The following is a 24,089-nucleotide window of genomic DNA, read 5'->3' on the forward strand; positions in this document are numbered from 1 at the left end:
CCCCCACCACGCCGCGCTTTCCCCACCACCGCAATCGAGTGGCGGCTCTATCATGCAGCAGCTCACCACCACCACCATAACCATCGCGCGGGCCAGGCAGGCAGTCCAGTGTCGAGGATACCCGGCTTACCCCGAAGGTAGGGAGGCGCGGTGACTCTTCTCGGCGCGTACAGCATCCTCTCTCTGCTCCGTTCTCTTATTTTCTCCTTCTCCTTTGCATACCCGGTTTGCCGGAGAGCGCGCGAGCTGTCTTCCTCCGAAAAGCGCACGGTACGAAGCCCGATTTACACGACCTAGAATTGTAACGGTGGTACTGTTGTCCGTATATAAATCATAGATACACATTTCATGTATTTCATTATATACTATAATATGTGCAAAATATTTTTTTAAATTTATCTTATGTTTGAAAACAAAATATTCTACCTGGATTAAGGAAATTTTTCTGCGATAAAATTCTCTCTTTTCCAGTCAAGAGTCGATTATATAATGAGCTGGTGAATTATAATAGGATTTCAATTTATTAATGTCTATTATAATTCATAGAATTAAAATTCGCGGTGGATAAAAGAATTTTATTGACTGTCGAATCATAATTATTAGAATTCGACTCTGAATATTTTCGTAAATTATACGAATGTAAAGTCGGGCCTGATAATGTCAAGGAAGCATTACTTTTGACGCGAGAGAGAGACGAGATGCCTGACACCGTCAATCTCGGAGTTGACACATTAACATAAATTTCGCTTCCGATCGTTGGACGACAATTGCGCGCGATTCGCGATATTTGTGAAGAAAAATTGACTTTCCAAAAACAATTGTTTTGTATTTGATTTATATGCACTCGAGATTATATATGTCGCATCTTCGTCCAACGTATCGTCAAAATACCGCCGCAGCTAGCGGCCGATCTTTGACTTGGTCGTTTCCGGAGTAGTATGCAAAACAACGTCGCGTCGAGCATCGGAAATTGCGTACGGCGCGTGTTATTCTGTGTTTGGATTCTGCACGCGATGATGTAGCTCTTACGAATGTTTCTCCGCGAGGAGAATTTTCAGGACGATTTTCAAAAGCTGATTTCGCGAAGATTTGAAAAAAGAAAAGGCTTGAAAGCTTCTGCGCGATTTGTCGTGTTCTCCATTTTTTTTTTAAATTAAATCATATAATTGAGGCGGATCGAATTGCTATCTAAGAGATCACATTCTTAAGTAGATATTGCCTGATAAAAGAGAAAGAGATGTTGTTTATCAGTCAAACTGTGTATTTTTTTAATTTCTTCAGATTAAGAAAAGAAAGCTATCTCAAGACTTATCCAATTGACTTTAAATTTTAATACTTTGTTATAGGAGTTTCTGTTATCGAATGTATATTTTACAAGACAAAAGTTGTATTGCAAATATTATTTATATTAATTTGGATCGATATTAATTATTTAATATCAATTTTATTGCTTAATATCAATTAATTAATATCAAAATTGAACAAAATAATAATAATGACAGTCGTAAAGAAAATTCATCGGTATCACAAAATTCAACCTTGATTATAATAAAATCACGCGTTATAATTAATCATTCAAAATTTTCGACCGCAACATTGAAGGATTTAAAATAAATAAAATCGATAATTATTGTGCCTTTATGTCTGTAGAATTATGGCAGTAACTTAATCGCTGTTAAAAAAAAAACCTAAACTTTCGGCCTACTTTCGCCGCGGAAATCGATATCCTTGCCATTGAATGATTTTGATCCGTTTGCACGGATGTTGTTTACACGCATGTGTCATCTCGTTCGCAAACGTACGGCTGTGTCGCTTCAATGAAGCACGAGTCGAACGGAGAAAAGCAAAGGGGGAGGCAAGCAAATTGGGATAAAGCGCTCCGATTTTGCATTCTTCTCTCTCTCTCTCTCTCTCTCTCTCTCTCTCTCTCTCTCTCTCTCTCTCTCTCTCTCTCTCTCTCTCTCTCTCTCTCTTTCTCTCTCTCTCTCTCTCTTCATTGAGATGATTCTTTATTTACGTTGCTTCACCGAGAAAGCATGGAGGTACTTCTGCGCAGTACTACTCGGAAAGGTCGTATATGGAATCGGAAATATACTCTTTTTGGAGACTGTACCCGCACGCTATTATCTCCTAGCGGTGTTTCAGAAGAAACATAGGCGTCGCCATCGAGGAAGATTCGCCGCTTCGGGATATATATACATATATATACCGGCGATATCCCTTTTCCCTCCCTTGACACCCTACTACCGGTGCCGTCAGCTACTGTTAGACACCAACCACGCTTCGGCGAAATAAAAAATAAAATAAAATAAAATAAAATAAAAAAAAAGAAACAATTAACTTGGACAAAAACGACCGAGGTTCCTTTGTATACAAAGTTTCGCGCTCTGACCGGCGTGTAGCGAAATTAAATATCATATATCGCGATATATATTGACGGCTTCTGAATCCTTTGACAGTTCCTCATCAATTCTCTCCTCTGCCATATTTTCAAATTACATATATCAAATAAAATTTCATATTAAAAATTGTTTTCACTTGTATATGTATATACACATGCATGCCATAATAATTTTTAAAATACACGTACCATATAAAATTTGAAATTAAATTTTATTTTATTTTGTCAAAATATTTGACACACAATTAAAGATTGAAAAAGTAATATACATAAAAATAGAAAATAAAATAAAATAATAAAAATAGAAACACGCATCTTTTCGCGAGGGAAATTAATTTGATATCGCTTTATTTACGCGTGTGAAAAAAATATACATATATAAAATAGGCGAGTAAGACAATAAAATTTTAATACGGACGAATTATCGCTTTTCGAAATGTATGGGACTAATTATGTAACGGCGGGATTAAATGACGGAACGCAATATATATCGCGATGTAAAGGACGACTCCGACAATTTGCGGCGATCCGGGCTTTTCCGTCCCCGGACGACGACGCCACTGGATCGCCGGTCGGCGGTGCTGAAGCATCCCCCTCGCACACTCCCTATACAGAAAGGCTCTCTACCCATGCCATGCCATGCCACGCTGTGGCGTGCTGTGCTGTGCCGTGCCGTGCCGCGTTATGCGGTACGGTTTGCCGTGCCATCTTCAGCCGCGTAGCGTGGCTAGTTGTTTCTTTTCTTTATTCCTTTGTCGGAAAGTCGGCGGCAAGTCTCGTTTTTAAGAGGCGGCAGAGAGAAGGTCGACGGAGAAAGAGAGAAAGAGAGGAGAGAGAGGGAGAAAAAGGCAAGGGGGGAGGGGAGGAAAGGCGGCACGGCGAGGGGAAGACAGAGGCAAAAGGGAAACTGCGGCGGCCGACTAGGGGCGGGACGGAAGGAGCGGGTCGGAGGGAGCGAGATGACGGTTCCGCGGGTAGGATAGGGAGCTAAGGGGGACGGGGAAGGGCCCCGCGCTCTTGCTCTCTGTTCGGCAGAGTAAGGGGGAATAAAACGCGCGGCTCAAAAAACGCGAGTACAGACTAGCCTCGAAATAACGCCGGCAGCGAGAGCTCTTTCTCTCTCTCTCTCTCTTTCTACCGCGTGTTTCCGTGTGCGCGTGAATTCGCGCGAGTCATCTATTAATAATAAACTATTTTCAGATGCGTTTCTTGTGAGAATTCAATCGTTCTCTTTTCTCTTTCTCTCTTGCTCATCGCGCCCAAGTGATCATCTTCTGTGCGTCACAGATCGCAAGAATCGAGATCGATCGTAATTCGGATTCTCGTAGAGCACTTCGAGCTCTCGATCGACTTGGCGCTATGAATAAAAATATATATCGGAGTAGACCGAACTCTTGATAATTTTCATACGCCTAATCGTTAAATGGGAAGATAGCAGCTGGACGCGAGAGAGACAGGTCCAGCCGCTAATTAGACGCTCGAGAATAAAGCGTGTCACGCGTACCGAGACGTCGTCGGCGGCGTCTGTCAAGCGTCGCGCGCAATTGCGTCGATTAGACGGTAACGGCGTCAAAAGGGCGAGGTAAATATTTATCGCGAGGGGAGCGCTCTCTCTTGCAAAGGGGGATAAGGCCCGCGAGGTGCGCGGAGGCCGCCGACACGCAGGACAGGATACAGAGAAGGCTATAATACGGTTTTGCCGCTAGCGAGAGCGAACGACTCTCGTCGGTCCAGCGACCGGCCGACCAAGCATGCTTGCGGACTCTCTCGAGACGTGGCTCGCCGGACGATACCGGCGGGAAAGAGCGAGCGAGAGAAAGAAAGAGAGAGAGAGAGGGAGAGAAAGACCAGTCCGGAGCGAACGAACGAACGTATGGTGGAGCCTTGGTCGTGTTACGGCGCGGCGGAAAGGGGGATGCGGTCGGCGCGTTTGATCTCAGCCGCGGGCGCCGACAAAGCGCTCGTCTACTCTCCTACAACGGCGAGCTGTCCCGTGGGTGCGCGAGCGAGAGCGGCATCCGTGTGTTGACCGGCAGAGAGGGAGAGAGAAAGGCTGACCGAGCGAGCAAACACTCGTGGGAGCGAGAAGGATGCAGAGCGGAAAAGAGAGAGAGAGAGAGAGAGAGAGAGAGAGAGAGAGAGAGAGAGAGAGAGAGAGAGAGAGAGAGAGAGAGAGAGAGTGAGAGAGAGTAAGCGCGAACGACAGAATCATACGGGGGTATATAAGAAAGGTGAAGAGATCGGGAAGCTTGAGGTGCAAGAGAGAGAAAGAGGAGGATGAGAGAGAGACACGAAGAGATCCGTTCCACGATTCATCGTGCTGTTGCGTTCGCTCTAGCATGGCGCTCCGCGCCACTCCCTTAAGATATACATACACATATACATACATGCACAACGCCATCGGGTTTGCTATTAATAAATAATGCTCTCTGTAGTCCGCATTACAACTAAAATTCCTTCCACCTCGTCGTCTCCACCTCGCGCAGAGAGAAGGACGTATTCTCGATTTCGAGCACGACGAAGCCGCTCGTTGAACTCCGCCTTCTCTCTCTCTTTCTCTCTCTCTCTCTCTCTCTCTCTCTCTCTCTCTCTCTCTCTCTCTCTCTCTCTCTCTCTCTCTCTCTCTCTCTCTCTCTCTCTCTCTCTTTCTGTTCCCGTCTGGACACGCGGTTTGTCTGTCACATCACGGAGAGACACGCATTTAATGTTCACGGCCTTTTCTCCGCGTGTATATGTGCATGCGTTTCGTGGGATCGCTGCGGAGGAGAGAAACGCGTCAATTATTTCACATCGAGAAAAAGTTGTACCGCGCGGAGAAAAAGAGAGAAAGATACGAACTCTTGGTACCAGATGATTGTCCGTAGCTCGAGACGAGAACTTTAATACTGTTGCATTTACAATTAAATATTCATTCATCTCTAATTGTATGAATGATAATTGTACCTTGAGAACAATAGTGTGTACTTGTATATATTTCTCTATAATTACTTAAAATAATATAACACATTGTAAAGGTTCCGATAGTAATTAAAAGTACATAAAATATCGTCGATGTATTAGAGCACATTAATATCGGTTCTTACACTCTTCGTTTGCTTCTCGTTAATTATATCCTTCGGTGTCGTAACTTTACGCATCAGTTAATTTGCATACGCAAATAATAATAATATCGAACTACAAAAAATCCTCGCCCCCGATCGACGAGTCGATGATAGCCGTTCGGAGTAACGTGTGTGACACATAAATGATAAGCGGGCCTTTGAAGTGTCCCCGGTTTCTGCGCCCAATAAACTCGACAGAAGCAGCCGCCACGCATTATAAATTACGATGTTCATTAGGAAGGCAATAGTTGCGCACGGTAATAAGAGGCGTTTAAGGCCTGAGAGAGGTCTGTGCGCGCCGCGTATCAAAGCAAAGGGGGAGAGAGACAGGGGGGAGATGGGAAAACACATCGAGTTAACGCGAATGAATTAAACCGGCCTCTTCGAAAGTAATCGGGATCGGCGATAGAGTGTGCGATAGCGTGGCGAAAAAATTCCGCGAGAGACATAGTTTCATTCCGCGATATCGAGACGTAGTACTTATGTTAAGAGCGACCGCACTTTCCTCGCGAGGGGAGTGTTTTCGTTCATTGAAGGCCTCGTGTTCGTTTTGCTCCGAATGGTACAACCATCGTCGATTGGACGGCTGCCCGATCGAAGAGGAAAAATAGAGATGCAGATGAAAAGAAGAGAAGAAAGGAATATTTTTATATTTAAAAATTACTCGAGAGAAGCGATATATTGTATAATAACAATAAGCGACATTAAGTAATTAAGTATAAGTTTCAATGTACAGATGTAGAATCTAATGCCATTTTAGACTTATTAACTAGAGAGACCAGAGCAGAGACAAAGATTTTTAGAAATAAACAAATATAAAAAAATAAAAGTAAAGAAATAAATAAAGAAAAATATCTTATAGAGAGAGAAGAGATTGACATATTCTTCGAAAAATAATATATATTATGCAACTTATTTTTCTTAAGATTTATGTATAGCTGAAATTTCTAGTAGTCGATTTTTTAGATGTTTTTTTTATCTATGAAATACGGCAGAAATAAAAAAAAATCTATATGTTTATAAAAAATATTTCTTTTTTCAAAATTGAATATGATCGCGACGATACGATGATCTTTCTCAAAGAGCGCCGGTTCGTGACCGATTCTGATTTTTTTTTTTTTTTTTTTTATTGTCCAAAAAGGACCGACCGATTCTGATGTTACGATTCGTTCCGATGGTTCCATCTAGCTGTTGGAATTGTTACTTTGGCCTTTATCCATCTTTCAAATATGCCGACAAGCGTGCCGACACAGACTTGTGAATCGAAAAGTGCGACTTTTGTACTACTAGATTTCTACACCATAAAAGATTAATTATGGGAGGAAAAAAAAGATGCGTAACGCTTTCGAAAGAGTTCACACTTTTTCGCTTTTCGCTATAATGACACTTGAAGCATTTCACATGCATTTCAGAACAATAGCACAAAAAACATTCTTTCTATATAGATATACAACACACATCTTTTAGAAAAATAAATTAAGTTGAAGAATAAATTGTAAGAGAAAGTTAAAAAATAAATTTTGTAAAAGAAAGAGAATTCTTTCAGTAAAGTTAATCTGAATTTTACGAAATTGATTTTACGTAATAAATTTCTTTTAATTGTTTTTCACATTCAGAAACGTAATTGAAATTGTGTTTCACTCAATCTTTATTTTATTAGTTTATTTATTTCAAATTCATAAACTTTCCGGAGGGAAAAGTAATATATAATCAAATATATAAATATATATAATTATATACAAAATAATATATCCATATATATTTTCTTTCTCTCTTGTACAATCTTTTTCTATATATAATATACATATACAGGAAGAAAAATTGAAAAATAATCAGAAAATTAATTTCTTCATGTTTGTGCAATTTTTGTTTCTTTTTTTTTAGAAAAAATAAAATTTTTTAAAGTAAGAAAAAATTGCCCATATATAATTTTATATGAATTATAATAATTAATAATATATAAATATATAATATATAAATTGTCGAAAAACAGTAATTCCCGTAATTCTGCGATATCTGTTCGGTCAAAATTCCGAATCGATATTACGAGGACGAATTTGAATGAGAAAACTCCTAATAATCGGCCGATGAACGCGAGTTATTTCTTCCTTGGAAAAATCTCGGATATATCGTCGTATTTGCCGATATATATGTACATCATTGGTTGATCGATCTAAATCATTAGTCATTTCATAGTCGATTGTGATGAATTGGATTCAATTAAATGCACGTAACTTTTTGTACATATCAATTTTAACTTATATAAGAGAAAATGTTATTGAGATATTTCTATCATTTGTAAAGTTTATAGTTTTTCTTGTCTCGATCATAGGTTTTTATCTCTTTATTCCTCTTTATTCTCTTCAATATTATTATAAGTGATGGAAACGCTTGCCATAAAGTTGCGTAATCGATACGCGAATTAAAAAAAAAATTGTGATTGAATTGTATTTATGATTAAAAATACTGTACAAGTCGTCATTTATCGAAATATAAAATTTATAGAGTTCTCGAGTGCCATATAATATTTCATAATTGTTCATAATTTGTCAATATTATTTGGAACTTTGTATTATTTACAGCAGTTCTTATACTAAAAGTAGACGTAGCTCACAATCATGTTGTGCTACATAATTTTAATCAATTATATCTTACATAAATTTAATACAACTCATTTCGCAATTATTTTAATATGGTTAAGTTGTGTAATTCATTTCTAATCTTGAAAATCAGCATTTTGCATCTTAAGCAATGATATATATATATATATATATATATATATATATATAAATTGTATTCATAAAATCGCGATCCATACTATACAATAAATTAATTTACATCGACTGTATAGTTTTTATTGTATTTGATTTGTTAAAATATGTAACTATCATAAGTCTCAATTTTGTATATTTTATTATAAGTACCAATTTCCAAATCATGATAAAAATTGTCTAAAAGAAACGAATAAAAACGATTCTCCAAATTTCTGTTGATATTTTTGAGTAATATGTATAAGAGAGAAAAAAAAAACAAAACAATCTGGAAGAAAGTACGAGTAATAAACAGTTGAGGAACTATGAAAATTCTTGGTAATGCGGACAATAAGGACGTTAGATGGGATAAGAATCTCTTATTTATTGTTAGTAATCTTTTAGTATCTCTCTATACGGTAAATTAATATATGTATTGTGTTATAATTAATATTTTACGTGAGGTATCTTGCAAAAAGGGAAAAACATTGCGACATCTTCCGTTATAAACTTCGAAATATTTTTCCAAGGAAATTAATATATATATCGCTCAAGACGGTTTTTGCTGAATGACTCTTTCGATAATTGCGAAAGGATTGAACTCGAAGAAACTTAACTTTTTTTGTGACGAAGAGGAAGAGTTTATAATTTTAGACTTTAATAATCAGCTGTGTCGAGAATGATTCAAATAGCGCAAGTGATGACTCCCGCTAACAGCGTGATAGGGGTGAGCCTTCTGACGATGCCCTTCTGCTTCAAACAATGCGGCATCGTGTTGGCCGTTTTGATGTTAATTCTGTGTAACATCATGTCACGACTGGCGTGTCACTTTCTTTTAAAATCGGCCGGACTATCGAATAAACGCAGGTTTGTACTACTCGCTTCTTACGCGTTCGGTCGCAGAGGCAAGTTTCTCGCGCAACTTTTAATCATCGGTTTTATGCTGAGCACGTGCGTCGCCTACTTCGCCGTCATCGGCGATGTGGGATCGCAGATAATCAGCAAGACGATAGACGAGACACCGGAGGTAATTCGCCCCATTTTGTTAATCATCACCGGAATCTTAATAATTTTACCCCTCGGGCTGCTTCAAAATATCCATCATCTGTTTAACATTTACATCTCTACTGTTATCTTCTACCTATGCTTCGTAATAAAGGTATAATATAACTCGATGTGTGCGTATTCATAAAAATGTTCTAAAATATACCGGGTGTCCCATTTTAAAGGACCCACTCAAATATCTCAGAAACACTACGTTAAATCAAAAAATGTTTCCTACAAAAGTTGTAGGGTTTTGAGGGGGACATAACATAGTAATATTCATATGACCTTGGGCGGCGTCTGCAAGGTCAAGTGAAGGTGAGAATAAATTTTTTAAATGGAAACCCATATTTTTTATTATAACATCTTTTTCTACTAATTAATTTGAACAACTTTTATCTGAAGCATTTTTTTATTTTCTTCAAAATTCATTCTCACCTTCACTTAAGGTTAACCTTCACTAACCTTGGAGACGCCGCCCAAGGTCAAATGAATATTACTATGTTATGTCCCCCTCGAAACCCTACAACTTTTGTAGGAAACATTTTTCGATTTAACGCAGTGTTTCTGACAATGAGATATTTGAGTGGGTCCTTTAAAATGGGACACCCGGTATATACAAGCGCTAGTTATAGCATATTATATATTTTTCTTTATTTTTAATTGACAGATCATAATCGACTCTATCTTTCTGCAAGATTGGTGGGGCAGTGTTAATTGGTGGGATAATATTAATTATTGGAGATCAGCTGGTATTTCCCAGTGCCTGCCAATATTCTTCATGGCTCTCTTCTGTCAAACTCAATTACTTGAAATATATGAAACCATTCCAACTACATGTGTAGAGATAATAAATAATGTCGTAAGAGAAGCATTAAATATATGTACTTTTATATACATATGCGTTGGCTTGTTTGGTTACATTGGTTTTTGTAATTCTCAATCGCTCGCAGGTAATTTAACAGATTTGCTACATATGTATCTTACAATAAACGATGATTGTTGCATTGTCACTGTCATATTATTCTACTGTTCTTAAGGCTCCTGGATGCTCACCGCGGCCATATTGGAATCGTGACGTCAGAGGCGAGAAATAACACGTTGAGATTTCTTAGATGTCATTTCTAAATAAAAACATATTTGCATAAAACAACACTTAAGATCTCTTTAATACACTTCTAAAAAACGCCGAAAACTATTCTTTTCCCTTGGCAGTCAATCAACAACCGTAAAATGATCGAGATATCAGACTTTCACATGTGCAATGACTGCGCATGTGCAAAGACCAGACGGACTGGGCCTCGTAATATTACATTTTACAGGTGTTGATTGATTATAAAGGGAAAAGGATAGTTTTCGGCGTTTTTTAGAAGTGTATTAAAGAGATCTTAAATGTTATTTTATGCAAATATGTTTTTATTTAGAAATATGGCATCTAAAAAATTTTAGCGTGTGTTTTCTCGCCTCTGACGTCACGATTCCGACATGGTCGACAAGGTACCAGGAGCCTTAACTTCTACTACGTTACTCTTATCATTTTTATATTAAATTTGCAGGAAATATTTTACTGAGTTTCGAGCCTGACATAGTATCCGAAGTGATGAAACTGGGATTTGTATTGTCGGTTGTATTCAATTTTCCTCTAGTCATCTTTCAATTTCGTGAGAGATTGAATTACCTTTTATTTAACCGAGTATGTATATGTTCTTGGGGGAGAGGAAAAAAAGAGCATAAGTACATTATCGTTTTAATGCTTAATCTATATACTTTATTGCATTATATATAGGTAACTACTCACGAGCTATTTATCAGTCATTTGCCAAAATCCAGATTTGAATTTCTCACTATCGTAATAGTCAACATTTCTTTGCTAATCAGTATTCTAATGCCAAACATAGAGTTTGTTCTTAGTATTGTGGGATCGACGATCGGAGTAATGATCTGCTTAATATTCCCGGCAGCAATCTTTATATCGATAACAGATAGAAATACTTGTCAACGACTACTAGCGCAAGTAAAGTCAATTTTATCGACAATTCTTGTTCTTTTTCTTGTAACTTTTTGTATGTTTTATACGTAATATCTTTATTATCTATAGTGCGTTGTAATATTCGGTATATGCATTATGGTATTCTGTATGTACGCCAATTTACACCCGATGGAGAAGTCTACAAATGCAAAATCAACCAATATTCTTTTCAATGAAATAAGTCGACAGTTGAATATAACTAAGGATTTATTTATTATCACTCCTAATGTTTCTAATAATTTGATTCTCAATCCTAGAGCAAAAAGTATAATATTGCGATGAATTTATCATTTACTCTCTCATTATTATATCTTAATACTCTCTGATTTTATAATACATTCTATTTTTTTACAGACAAAATTAAGCAGAAGAGTAATATTACCTTTAAAAAGGTTTCGACACCGAAATATGACATTCCACTATTCCCAATACCCGAATTTGTGATTGATATAAATAAAAAACAGAATGTCGAAAAATCTGATAAAACGGCAGTAAACATGCCGAAGATAAAAGAAATAAAAGTAGAAACAATTAAAACCTTAAACGAGAATTTAAATGCGATGCGGATTACCGTAAATACCGAAAGCTCTAAAATCGATGAATCCATTACATTGAAAGCGGAAGAAAAGATAAAGATAATCAAGGAGAAGGAAGGATCTGCGGATCCGCAGAACGATTTTTATTTTTTAGATTAATTTAGATGCGATAAAGAAGGAGGAATCTGAATTGGCGGCTGATGGATATATCCCGATTACCCATCTGAAAATTCTAAAGAAATTCAATCTGAAAATTCTAAAGTCACTCAGCAAGACACAGAAGCAAGAATTCGAGAAGAAAAAGCAGAAAATGCGATGGGATGAGATATTTTAAAGGGGTAAAAAGGAAATGCGGATGTGCGTGAACAAGGAAGATATTTAATCAGAGAACAAAACCGACTTGAGAGAAAACGGTGGATAAGGTTGTCGAAAATGAGGTAATAAAAATAAAATAGTTTTGGAAGAGAAACAATGGAATGTTACGAATGAGATAAAAATAAATAAAACACAATCTCAAGATAAGAATAGCAATATGATAGCTGAAAGTAGCAAGAGAAAATTGGATTCCTTTCAGAAAATTTCTTCCAAAAATAAGAAAACAACCAAAGTTATAGGAAAAAGCAGGTAACAGATTAGTTTCCTTTTATCGGCGAAACGAAGAAGAGAAACTTCAGTTTAGAAACAGAACAGAGTTTAACGATTTAGGGCCACTTCGACCAACTCTGATTAACTTTAATCGACGATTAAACTATATCTCTGTCTCTTTTTAAGAACGTATCAGAGTTGGTCGAAGTGACCCTTAGAAAGAGAAAGGAATCGAGGTAGAAGGTATGGAGGATTATTAAATATCTTATCAAAAAGAATTCTACAGAGACCATCGCAGAAGAGGTATTTAAAGAGAGCGATAATGATCATCAAATTAAGAAAAAGAAGAGAGAGGCTCTTATAAATAAAGTTTCGAATCTGTCGGAGGGGAATTGCAAAGATTTTACAGTGACGAATATTTTATACTCATATCATATTATATGTGATGAATCAATCAAAAGCAAAGGTAATTGTTTCAATATCAAACAGAAGTAAATCAAATGTTTTTACTGTACAACAGAGATTTCGGCAGATAATAAATGTGAGAAGAGAGATACCGCGATGAGGAAGTTTATAAATGGCTCTTTATTTTTCAAAAGTTATTGTATATTTATATTAATTATTAATATTTTTCAAATTTTATGTTAATTATAAATATTTATAAAAATATTAATATTTTATTATATTATTATAAAGATTAAGATATAAAAAGAACAATATATATATATTATAAAGAATAATATAGTGAATAATATATATATATATATTTAATATATATATAATATATATATATATATATATACATATTTGAATAATTAACATAAATATACATATTATTAATATTAATTCCACTGTATTATTATAATATATACATATACATATATACAAAACTTTACACATATATACATAATTTATTTATGTTATTTATTATATTATTATCAAGTTTAAAATATGTACTAAAATTTTTTCTATTTTTGCCTCATGTTTGGGTATATTTTAAGAATAAGACATATTTACTAATGGCTCACACGATGTTTTATATGACTGTTTTAAATATGTTAGACTATCATAAACTTTTCTAAAACTTAAAAATTGTAAAAAAACTAACAATACAAATGCTAATTTCTTAAGAATCAATATATAGATAATATTAAATAAAAATATATTTTCACACCGCTATTTATCTTATTTGAATATATACATATATCCAATTTTCCTATCCAGATAATACCTACATTTTAATTTGAAGAGAGATCCTAATCTAGATTTTAATATTAATGAAAAATTTTCTTTTTATAATAATTATAATTATACAGCAATATTTAGATATTTTGGATACATATATCTTGTATTAAGTATATATCTTTAACATTTAATTGATTCTGCTTTGGTTCTATATCTCTGCATTTCGCGTGTTGCAATTTTTTGCTGATTTCGGAAATGTTAATTAACGCTTTTTATCATTGCACAAAAGTTAAGAGAGCTTGAGTATTCTAAGAGCGACAGCAAGATTTCTTTCATGAAATTTATATATAATTATACATGAGCAATTTTTTCTCGTTTCTTCAAATTGCACTTTTTCTAAAAAGAAAAATAAAGTACAAAAACACGCAAAAAAATTAATCTTTTAATTATTATATTCAATTTTTCTTTATTATTTTTTATCTACGCGATATAGGCAGGTGAGATTGTACAAGAAAAATAAAACGTATAGAGAGAGATATTATATATTATATATATTTATATATTTGATAATATATATGGATTTTTTCCCTAGGTCATTAATAGCTGATTATTCTTTGCAAAATCGTAAGAATTATCTTTTTATTATAAAATGGCATTTTATATGAAACAATTATTTGCAATTTGAAATAGCGAAATTTTCTTTCAATTTAATCATGTTTAAAATTATATAATTGAGTTATTTAAATATTGTTTATATCGATTCTTCCAAATTGATTGATTGAAAACTTGCAACCAGATGGACTTTGCAATTGAAATAAAAATTTATTTATCTGTATTATCTTTTTTTTTTTGCAGGATCGATTACATACACCGATAAATTATCGAAGCCAGCTATCCGCAAATGTTCTGAAGAAAAAAATGCGGCGTATATTCAGTATGCGACACTTATTGACCTTTCATACGTTAAACATACCGCACGCACAACGGTGTGACGAACCGTGGACATAAATTACAATAATTCCGCGACGACCGCCGGTTCGCGCGTCCTGTAATTCAATGCTTAATGATAGTGGCAGCCGCGGTGATTCCCGCAACTTTGCGATACCTGTTCGGTTAAAATCCCGAACCGGTATTACGACGAGGAATCTGACTGAAAAGAATCCTAATCGGCCGATGAACGCGCAAGAGTCATCGTTTCTTCCTTGGCTAAATCTTCGATCGTATCGTCATTATTTGCCGATATATTTCATTGGTTGATCGATCTAAATCATTAGTCATTTTATAGTTGATTGTGGTCAATTGGATTCAATTCGATGGCGGATACGCGGAACTTTGTGCATGTCAATTTCGCTATATAAGGAAACGTCGTTGAGGTGTTCTGTCATTCGGTAAAGTGCGGTTTTCCTCGTCAATCGCGGCTTTACGTCTCTTTTAATTCCTTTCTTCAACATTCGTAAGTAATCGCTAGCTATATATAGAGTTGTTGTGTAATCGATACACGCGGATTTAAAACAATTGCGATTGAATTGTATTGTGATTAAAATAAAATTTATAAAGTTCTCGAGTGTCACATATTATCTTATATTGTTCATAATTTGTCAATTTTATATTTGAAATTTCGTATTTATACAAGAATTCTTAAAGTGAGACGTAGCTCACAATATCGTGCTCGAAATTGAACATTAATTTTACTTTGCATCTATTATTGTGTCTTCTATAAATTTAATGCAACTCATTTCGCAATTCCCTTTCTAAAAAAAAGGCATTGCATGTTAAGTCGATTCTCGCAAGTATATAGTGTTGTTTCTTTTCCGCGATGCTGATTGGCTGTCTCGATTCGCGTTGTGCGTTATATTCCTAGCATCGAGAAGCTGTCATCGCGAGGGTTAGCAGTTTGACAGTTTAAACAAAATAAAATAAAATTAAATAATATGTTTTAAATAATATATTTTAATACTTCAAATTCGATTAATATTTTTGACAGTTATCAGCTGATGTCTGTCAAAAAATATTAATCACAGATAAAGTATTATAACATATTATATTACTTACAAAATATTATTATTTTAATTATAATATGTTGTAAATAATATAATATGTTATAGTATGAGAGATGCAAGGTATAACAAGGAATACAAGGAGATAGGGGCGTTAAGGAGAACTCCAAAATATTTAGGAAAAGATAGTTTAGGTAGACAAATGTAGGAATGGTAAAGGAATTACTTATAGCACTAGCGAGAATGAGATGTGATAATATGGAGGAAAATAAATATTGGCTAGAGGAAAAGGATTGGAAATGCGTGTTCTGTAAGAAGGGAGGAGATAATCTCAATCACTTTGGGCCACTTCGACCAATTCTGATTAACTTTAATCGACGATTAAACTATATCTTTGTCTCTTTTCAGATACGTTCTTAACGTCGATTAAAGTTAATCAGAGTTGGTCGAAGTGGCCCTTTGTCAAGGAACGTATTATAACAAAAGGTTGGTTTGATAAGATAGGGAAAAATGATGATGAGAGTTAGGAGGGTAAGGAATGAGGAGTTAGAAAGAGAAAAAGGAGACGTACTGTGGAAGCTTTGGAGGGAAAAAATAAAGATAATTGAGAAGAAAAAAAAGGAGGCTGTTAGTAGAGATAGATATAGATAAGAAATAAGTGGTAGGAGATAAGAGGTAAACTGTAAAGTATAGATGTAGATATGTAAATAAGTAAATGGGTAAAGTGAATTTATAAATTCTAAGGGTTATACTTAATTTAGATTAGATAAGATAGTAGGTAAGGTAGAAATAGGAGCGAGTGGATGAATAAGGTTGCGCAGTGTAAGGTCTAAGTTATTATTGTAAACCAAGTCCCATTTCTTGACTGTATATGTTGAGTGAAGTGAATAAATTGTTATATATAATATGTTATAATATGTACTTATAATATATATTTTTTCCGCGATTAATATTTTTTGACAGAAATCAGCTGATAACTGTCAAAAATATTAATCGAATTTAAAGCATTAAAATATATTATTTAAAACATATTATTTTATTAATTTTTATTTTAAACAAACTGTCAAACTGTTAATCCTCGCGATGACAGCCTCTCGAGGAGAGGCTGTTCAAAATAAAATTAAATAAAATAATAATATGTTTTAAATAATATATTATAATATTTAAAACTCGGTTAATATTTTTGACAGTTATCAGCTGATAACTGTCAAGAATATTAATCAAGTTTAAAATATTATAACAAAAAAACATATTAATATTATTTTTTTAATTTTATTGTGGACTAAATGTTAAACTGCTAACTCTCGCGATGAGCGATGACAGTCTCTTGATATACATATGAATAAATTAACGCACAACGCTTATCGAGATAGTTGATCGCGGAAAAGAGGCAACAATACTTCGAGACTTTTGAGAATCGACTTAACATGCCTTTTTTAGAAAGGAAAAATGTATTTAAATAAATAGATATTTAGATATAAATTTGTTTGAATTCTCAAGAATGTAAAATTATTTTTAATTTTCAATACTTGGATATTTAAGATTTATTAACAATATAAAAAAAATCGTTATTTTTATAGTAATATCTTCTTTTATCAACTGTAGTAATAAACATGTAGGTAGATAATTTCATTAGCATAACAGTAACTCAATAAGCTTTTTACAATTAAGAATTATTTTCATGACATAATTTATTTGAATAAATTATTTAAATAAATTATTTGAATGAATTATATCATGAAAATAATTCTAAGAAGCTTATTGAGTTACTTTTTAATGGAATTATCTACCTACATATTTATTACTACAGTTGATAAAATAAGATATTAGAAATCAAGTTATCGATAAACTTGCATAAATAAATTTGGAGAAAAAATAAAATTAGCGCATTATAAAAATAGATATAATTTAATTATTAACGCGCGTTCTATTAAATTAATTGAAATGTGTTATAAAATAACACATTTAACATTTCTTATTTTTTGTTTATATAACATATGCACGTTGAAAAAATCTCTATTATGATACACATTCAAAAATTAAACACAGATATATACAATAATTTATCTTAATTCATTTGTTTCAAGATAATGAATTTGTGATATATATAATATATATTTATATATATTACGATTAATTTGAGATTTTAATTCTTTTAATGTGTAATAAGTATAAAAATAAAAAAAGGTAAATTTAGATATCAAACAATTTGCAAGAATTAAAATAAGAATAAAAAGAATTTGACCGATACATCTATTATTGCAAATTATATTATAATTATCAGAGAAAAAAGATTTATTCCTAATACTTTTATCTTATGTATATGTATTAAAATATTTGATATAATTTTCACAAATACATTACCTTAAAATTTTTTTAAATAATTCAACACTCACCAATTTGATGTGCGGAATTGTAGACAATGTTAATCTGTAAAATATAAAGTATAAATATTATAAAAAAAATTATTAAAATATTTCAATCATTTATAATATTTCAAATCATTTTTTGAAATATTAAAATTAATTTAAAAATTTAAATATTAATTTTAATGTTTCAAAAAATGATTATATTATGCGCATAGTTAACTTTTGTTATTTACTTTAAAATATTAAAAAACTACATAATTTGCAAAGAAATGTTTTTTAAAGAAAGATAGAAATGATAAAAAATATTTAAATTAAAATATTTTACTATTTATTTTTACTATGAAATATTTTAATTAAAATATCTAAGGTACGCATTACATAAATAATTATATCTACATATCTCTTAAATATAATACAATGTAGAAATTGTATTTTATACATATACAAATGTTTATTATTATGAAATTATTAAAAATTATTATATTTATTATTAAATATTCTAAGTATTTCAAAATGTAAAATTCGGGATATTTTATATTTATTATTATACAACAATGTAAAATTTGCATCATTATCGCGAAGATAAATAGATAATCTCACAAATAACGAATGAAAAGTTAAATAAATTATAAATTATATTTACCCTATCGTTGCTCCGCCATTGCCCGATGCCTCCGACCTCTCTCTCTCTCTCTCTCTGCACCGTTCCTTTATGGCACTCACTCGAAACACTTGCACTCGCGTAATTTTTTTCGTTCGCGACGCGCGGCGACGCCCGGATTTTAGATATCACATTTCGACGCGTTTCGGTAAAACGCGAGAATCGCAAGAGCTTATTCGCGAGCGAATAAAACCGATGCTCTGTTTTCGCGTCGCCGCTTTTTTCAAGGCCCACTTATCGGAAGGCCTCATCGAACGACGATGATGCGGCGACTCCTTCACGACGCGCTCAAAAGTCGCCGATATTCCAAGAAATGGGCACTACATTTCACTATGTTTTATATATCACAATTCAACGACGTAGATATCGGATCGACAACGCCGAAAAACTCGGGAAATTCGCGTCGAAAGCGCAACGGTAATTCGATCCGCCCGTGTAATGAAGTTGCCCGCGTAATGGACTCGCCCGTGAGATCGCGATCGCGATGTCGGTACACGATTTCGCGACGCAATCGGCTTTGTACGATAATTAAACACGCAAAAACACTAAACTCACACTTGTACTGTCGCGGATCGGCGATGAGCGTGCAAACGTTGATCGCGAACAACCGAAAATGCACCTAGCAAACAGACAGGCTTGTGCCAGTTACGAGACGCGCAGCACGCCAAGGTCGCAAACACGTAATGGCGGTGGTCGCGGCGTACGGCGTACGTGCGAGCTCGGAGCTTGGCTCGGGTCGGCTCGGCTCGACTCGGCTCGGCTCGGCTCGGCTCGGCTCGGCGGTCCGAGCAACTCCGACTTTACGACCTTGGCGTGTTGCGCGTCCCGTAACTGGCAATGCCAGTCAGGCACCAGTACTGCTGTTGTGTACTTTTATTAAACATATTATTTAAATTTTTATAACATATTATAATATATTATTTTTATAACATTATTTTAAAAATTAATTAGCAAATAAACTCCTTAGTCAACTGATTACTGACAAAAAATATTAATAAAGTGTTAATTTGTTAATTAAATTTTAAAATAATAATGTGTTATAAAATGTAAAATGAAAAAACATAAATTTCAACGCTTAATAAAAAATTTTTTAAAAATGCCTAGCAATTATGTAATGCCACATTAATCGTGTTACAAAATCATGTGATTCATACTACATTAATTTTTTCTTTTATTTAGTAATAAAGGATGAAGGCACTGTTGATTGTGGTCGTATTACTCGTAGCCGTCGAGGCTCATCAAACTCATCAAGGATGGCCATTTTATGGCCATGGTGTCGAAAATGGAAGAGGAAATAATCCTGGCCGTGGTCCTTGGGCATATCCGCAGCAACAGAGTCAAAACAATATATTTGATTCCGATGTCGAATGGGTGTGCCAAAATCCGAAAACAAATGACATGGTAATAATGTCGCATATAAGAGTACAAAAATTTTAAATCTTTAAATTAAATTATAGATCTTTATATTTTATCGACATTTGAAAAAAAGATTTCTTATTTTAAATAAAAGAAAGAATTTAGAAAATGAGGTGATATTAATTGAAGATGCGTACATATCTGGTTCATTGGATATCCTGGAACAATATTCAAAATTAACTTTTCAAATAACAATATTTAAGAATTAAAACTTGACATAAAAATAAAAATGACAGAAAATACTATGTAATATATATATATATATATATATATATATATATATAGTTGAATATGAAAGTTAGTTTATAAATAATGTATTTTTGTAGATGATTATCGCTACTGATAACACACGACGACAGCATCCTGGTGGAAGACCATGGTGGCAATCGCAGAATGTTCCACCAGGACACCAAGTGAATCATCATCAGCAGGGAAATCAATGGACACAACCGATTGTTATCGTTCAACAAGAACCTGCTAATGATAACACTAATAATAATAATAACAAGTTACCACCGTTATTCTCACAAACATCAGAAGCTCCTAACAATAATAATAACAATTATAATTATAATAATCAACCACAATCCACGCCACCATATCACGGCGGAGAAGGATTGATAGATATTAGAGTCGGACAATAAACAATAAATATATAATGAGAAATATATAAAATCTAAGGTTTTGACGTGAGATTTATATTTTTTGAGAGAAAATCGCTTTTATAATCGTATAACAAATAAAAATAAAACTATGCACAATTGTATACATATTGAATCTATATTTGGACCCATATTTATTATATCACAATGAACATCAATTAATCAAATAATAATAATAATCTGTTCGTCCAATCATACATACACACACGCAAGATATTATCATATTAGTTTATTATTGGACGTCATTTGTATTATAAACATCTTGTACAATTGAATCAGCGTCTACAGATAATATCACAAAATAATCACTAAAGATGGTTCATAAAAACATCATCTAGACCTTTTACATAAAATTTATATAGAATGAAATACAGTTTACTTATATAATCAAATATAAATTATATTATGTAATTATGGAGAAAATTTTCAGAATATAATATCAGATGTTATCATGACACATCTTCGTCACGGTATTTTTTTTTTGTTTAATTATATGATTTACATAAAATACACTTAAAACTGTCCAAAATTTGTGGATCTCTGTACGCTATCAAGCCTTGACGATTTGAAAAATTCGTGCCGATAGGTAAATAATTCACGCTCAGATTTTCTGAATTTGGATTTATATTAAACTCTTTAAATTCGATGATGCCTCCGCCTACCGATAATAGAAGTGCTTGCGGTCCGCACGTGTCCCACTTATAAGTTGAACCCTTTGACAAAATATAAGCGGCTGCTTGTCCAAGAGCGACGTTCAGTATCTTGTATCCCGCTCCAGTCGCCTCCACTAATCTGAATCCGTTGTTTAATAGCTTTGATTTCACGTCTGCGTCTTCAAAACGGCTGAGTAAGATGATTTTATCGGCATTACACGTATTACTTATGGAAGACTTGCTAATACCACCTCCCAGAAAACCCCAATAGCACTTTCCCGTCCATCTGTTCAATTAATATAGTATAATAAAATGTAGAATACATTATTCACATACAAATATATTAATATATTTGTTACACTATTAAGAATAAATAGTTCCTCCACTTATCATATAAATAGGAAAGCGGAATATTTTCAAACGGATATACTCTGAGAGTATAAATAAGGAAAAGTTTTTATATTTTAAATTTATTAAAAATTTATCGTTTTTCATTCTACTTACTGCGAATCGACATTGGTGTAAAATGGTTGATTAACCACACCCAAAACTGGTACTCCCGTACTTTTCTTATACGCTCCAATTAATACAGTGACGCAACGTAAACCACTTAAATGTAAACCAGTCTGCTCGTCCACGACCTCCGTTGCACTTATGTAATCTGCTGTTGAATCTACAAAAGTTCCACGTATTGCTCCACAGGCATGCATTATCAAACTACAAAACGAACAGAAATTCTTACAAGCGTTGGGTCTCAGTTTACAGGCCAATTAAGATTCTTAGTAACAAGAGAGACTTAGAGAGACTTTTACCATAATATTGTCCAACTTTTGTATTTTTTTCAGTCTTGCCCTGAATTAATTTAAACTTACTAAATATCAACTGAATATATCGTAATCTGAAATTATTGTCTGTTGTAGACCTATATACTTACCGATTGGATCTATCCAAATACCAAGATCATCAACATTGATGTCAAAATCAGTGGGAATCTCTAACACGATTGGCACATCTGACAGCTTAACGTCTTTATGGACTTCAGCAGCGAGTAGTTCTGCTGCCACAGCGTCGTTGCCCATAACTTTAGTCAGCAATTGTGTTGTGTCTTTGCTGCATGAACAGACTTCAACAATAATAGATTCTCCTAAGGTATTACTGAATACATTAGTTTCTTCGCCTTGCACCAGTTTAGCCAGCTCTGGAAACTATTCACAGTGCAATGAGAGAGTTTGAAGTATGATACAAATAAATTGACGTTCTTTTCATTAGTATATTAATATATTTTATAAAAATTTGTTCTCATATACTCTCTTTCTCTTTTACCTCAATTTCTATATCGTGTCTAATAGTTTCTTGAATGAGGACATCAGCTAAGGTTTTGAAATCCTGGAAGAAACGAGGATTCTTTTCTTCTAAGGACTTTTCTTGTACCAACAATTGAAATAGGGCTTCCTTCTGTCGACAAGTCCTGGCAATGTTTGCTGCCTTCTCTGAAGCTTGCAGGAGAACCTTTAGTAATCTGCTGCCACTCCTCATTTTTCTGTAAACACAAGAAAGATTTAAGTAATAAAAATTAATTTACTAAACAAAAAGCTAAAATATATTTTTATTAATTATTATTAATAAAACGCGGGTATCAAAAGAAAAAAGAAACAATTAGAAAGACACATTACGCATTTATGCAGACACAAGAATCCTTACAAGCTCTATTGGATGAAAATTTAAAGTATTGATTTTCTCTCTCTATAAATATACTGTATATAAAACATCTTTGTGTGTGTGCATTAAACAATATCGATAATCACTTCAAAATAGCACTCTCGTCTCGAAATATTAATAATTCAACTTTATCATCAAAGAAATACGATTCAGACTACAGAAAAACATATCAAAACCAACATATACAAATGCAATTACACGAAGCATGATTTAAATTTTATCACAAAAATCATCACTATTTTGTAAATATATTCAAAAGTTTAAAAATTGCGAGTGTAAAATTATAAATATTTTTTACAGGCACACAGAATAACGTTAATGAGAAACTGAAAAGAAGATACCGAATATTATTTACATATGACTTACCTAGTTTAGTACAAAGCAAACGAGAGAGAGTGAAAGAGAGAAAACTAATTTGTACAGCGTATATACACACTATACCGCGATTATTGCCTCTCTGACGTGTGCGGAGAGATGCACGTATACGTCAATCGAAATATAAAATATACATATGTGTCATTATACTTGCGCAGTGACACCGCGATAAGGTGCGCGCCGCTCCTTATTAAAATTCGCGGCTCATTTGAATACTAAACGTCAATTTATAATGCAAATTTGCGTTGGCGCGAATATAAATAGCTTCTCGTCTCATTATACATGTATATTCCGTTTGAAAACACGAAGGACATCGTGCACGAGTAAAATATCGATAAAAAGAACAGCTATCTCGTTTATTATTAACACATGTCGTGTATTATGTGTGCGCGAGCTTTTAAACATTTTCAAATACGATTAAAATTGATTCTCAAAGTTTTACTTACAAAAATGAGAAAATGTCTAATGTCAAAAATTATAAACTCGTGATTGCTGCAAGAAACCTTCGAAACCCTAGAAATTTCCTATCCATTGGCCAATCAGCTGACTGTCAACGAATGCAATATAAAGGCTGATATTACATTCACGCGACAAAATGTTTCGGAC

At 33.8% G+C, this 24,089-nt stretch overlaps 3 protein-coding genes across 6 annotated transcripts; 2 read left to right on the forward strand and 1 right to left on the reverse strand.

Annotated features, from left to right (window-relative positions):
* Positions 1 to 52: 52 nt before the first annotated feature.
* Positions 53 to 12,489, forward strand: LOC145932959 (putative sodium-coupled neutral amino acid transporter 10). Its single transcript, XM_083032183.1, is given in 8 exon segments — positions 53 to 137; positions 8,921 to 9,411; positions 9,967 to 10,249; positions 10,853 to 10,989; positions 11,083 to 11,310; positions 11,395 to 11,590; positions 11,680 to 12,011; positions 12,013 to 12,489. Coding segments are annotated over 8 exon segments (2,229 nt in total).
* A 2,285-nt stretch (positions 12,490 to 14,774) lies between these two features.
* Positions 14,775 to 20,840, forward strand: LOC145932770 (uncharacterized). Of its 2 annotated transcripts, none has more exons than XM_083032007.1 (3): positions 14,775 to 15,084; positions 19,838 to 20,059; positions 20,401 to 20,840. In XM_083032007.1, exons 2-3 carry the CDS (start codon positions 19,847 to 19,849, stop codon positions 20,716 to 20,718), a joined length of 531 nt encoding a protein of 176 aa, XP_082888133.1. In that variant the 5' UTR covers positions 14,775 to 15,084; positions 19,838 to 19,846; the 3' UTR covers positions 20,719 to 20,840. The 2 variants fall into 2 exon arrangements, with proteins under 2 accessions (XP_082888133.1, XP_082888134.1); XM_083032008.1 differs by lacking the exon at positions 14,775 to 15,084 and adding an exon at positions 16,037 to 16,114.
* Positions 20,841 to 20,927: 87 nt separating this feature from the next.
* Ipp (inositol polyphosphate 1-phosphatase) lies at positions 20,928 to 23,631 on the reverse strand. 3 transcript variants are annotated; one of them, XM_083032003.1, is made up of 5 exons: positions 23,475 to 23,631; positions 22,713 to 22,929; positions 22,324 to 22,594; positions 21,894 to 22,062; positions 20,928 to 21,675 (listed from the first exon to the last, which is right to left on the reverse strand). In XM_083032003.1, exons 2-5 carry the CDS (start codon positions 22,923 to 22,925, stop codon positions 21,222 to 21,224), a joined length of 1,107 nt encoding a protein of 368 aa, XP_082888129.1. In that variant the 5' UTR covers positions 22,926 to 22,929; positions 23,475 to 23,631; the 3' UTR covers positions 20,928 to 21,221. The 3 variants fall into 3 exon arrangements, with proteins under 3 accessions (XP_082888129.1, XP_082888132.1, XP_082888131.1); XM_083032006.1 differs by lacking the exon at positions 23,475 to 23,631 and adding an exon at positions 23,091 to 23,204; XM_083032005.1 differs by lacking the exon at positions 23,475 to 23,631 and adding an exon at positions 23,063 to 23,175.
* Positions 23,632 to 24,089: the final 458 nt, after the last annotated feature.

Source organism: Prenolepis imparis, unplaced genomic scaffold, assembly GCF_030444845.1.
Source record: "Prenolepis imparis isolate NDT839.2.m4 unplaced genomic scaffold, iyPreImpa1.0 SCAF_2, whole genome shotgun sequence".
In the NCBI taxonomy this organism is placed as follows: Eukaryota; Metazoa; Arthropoda; class Insecta; order Hymenoptera; family Formicidae; genus Prenolepis; species Prenolepis imparis.

What these genes read in the sequence shown, in the direction of transcription:
- LOC145932770 (XM_083032007.1), top strand. Translation starts at nt 19,847, where the DNA reads ATGAAGGCACTGTTGATTGTGGTCGTATTACTCGTAGCCGTCGAGGCT. An exon ending in ATCCGAAAACAAATGACATG is followed by an intron (nt 20,060 to 20,400) that starts GTAATAATGTCG and finishes GTATTTTTGTAG; the next exon opens with ATGATTATCGCTACTGATAA.
- Ipp (XM_083032003.1), bottom strand. Translation starts at nt 22,925, where the DNA reads ATGAGGAGTGGCAGCAGATTACTAAAGGTTCTCCTGCAAGCTTCAGAG. An exon ending in GACACGATATAGAAATTGAG is followed by an intron (nt 22,595 to 22,712) that starts GTAAAAGAGAAA and finishes CACTGTGAATAG; the next exon opens with TTTCCAGAGCTGGCTAAACT. An exon ending in TACACCAATGTCGATTCGCA is followed by an intron (nt 21,676 to 21,893) that starts GTAAGTAGAATG and finishes TTAATTGAACAG; the next exon opens with ATGGACGGGAAAGTGCTATT.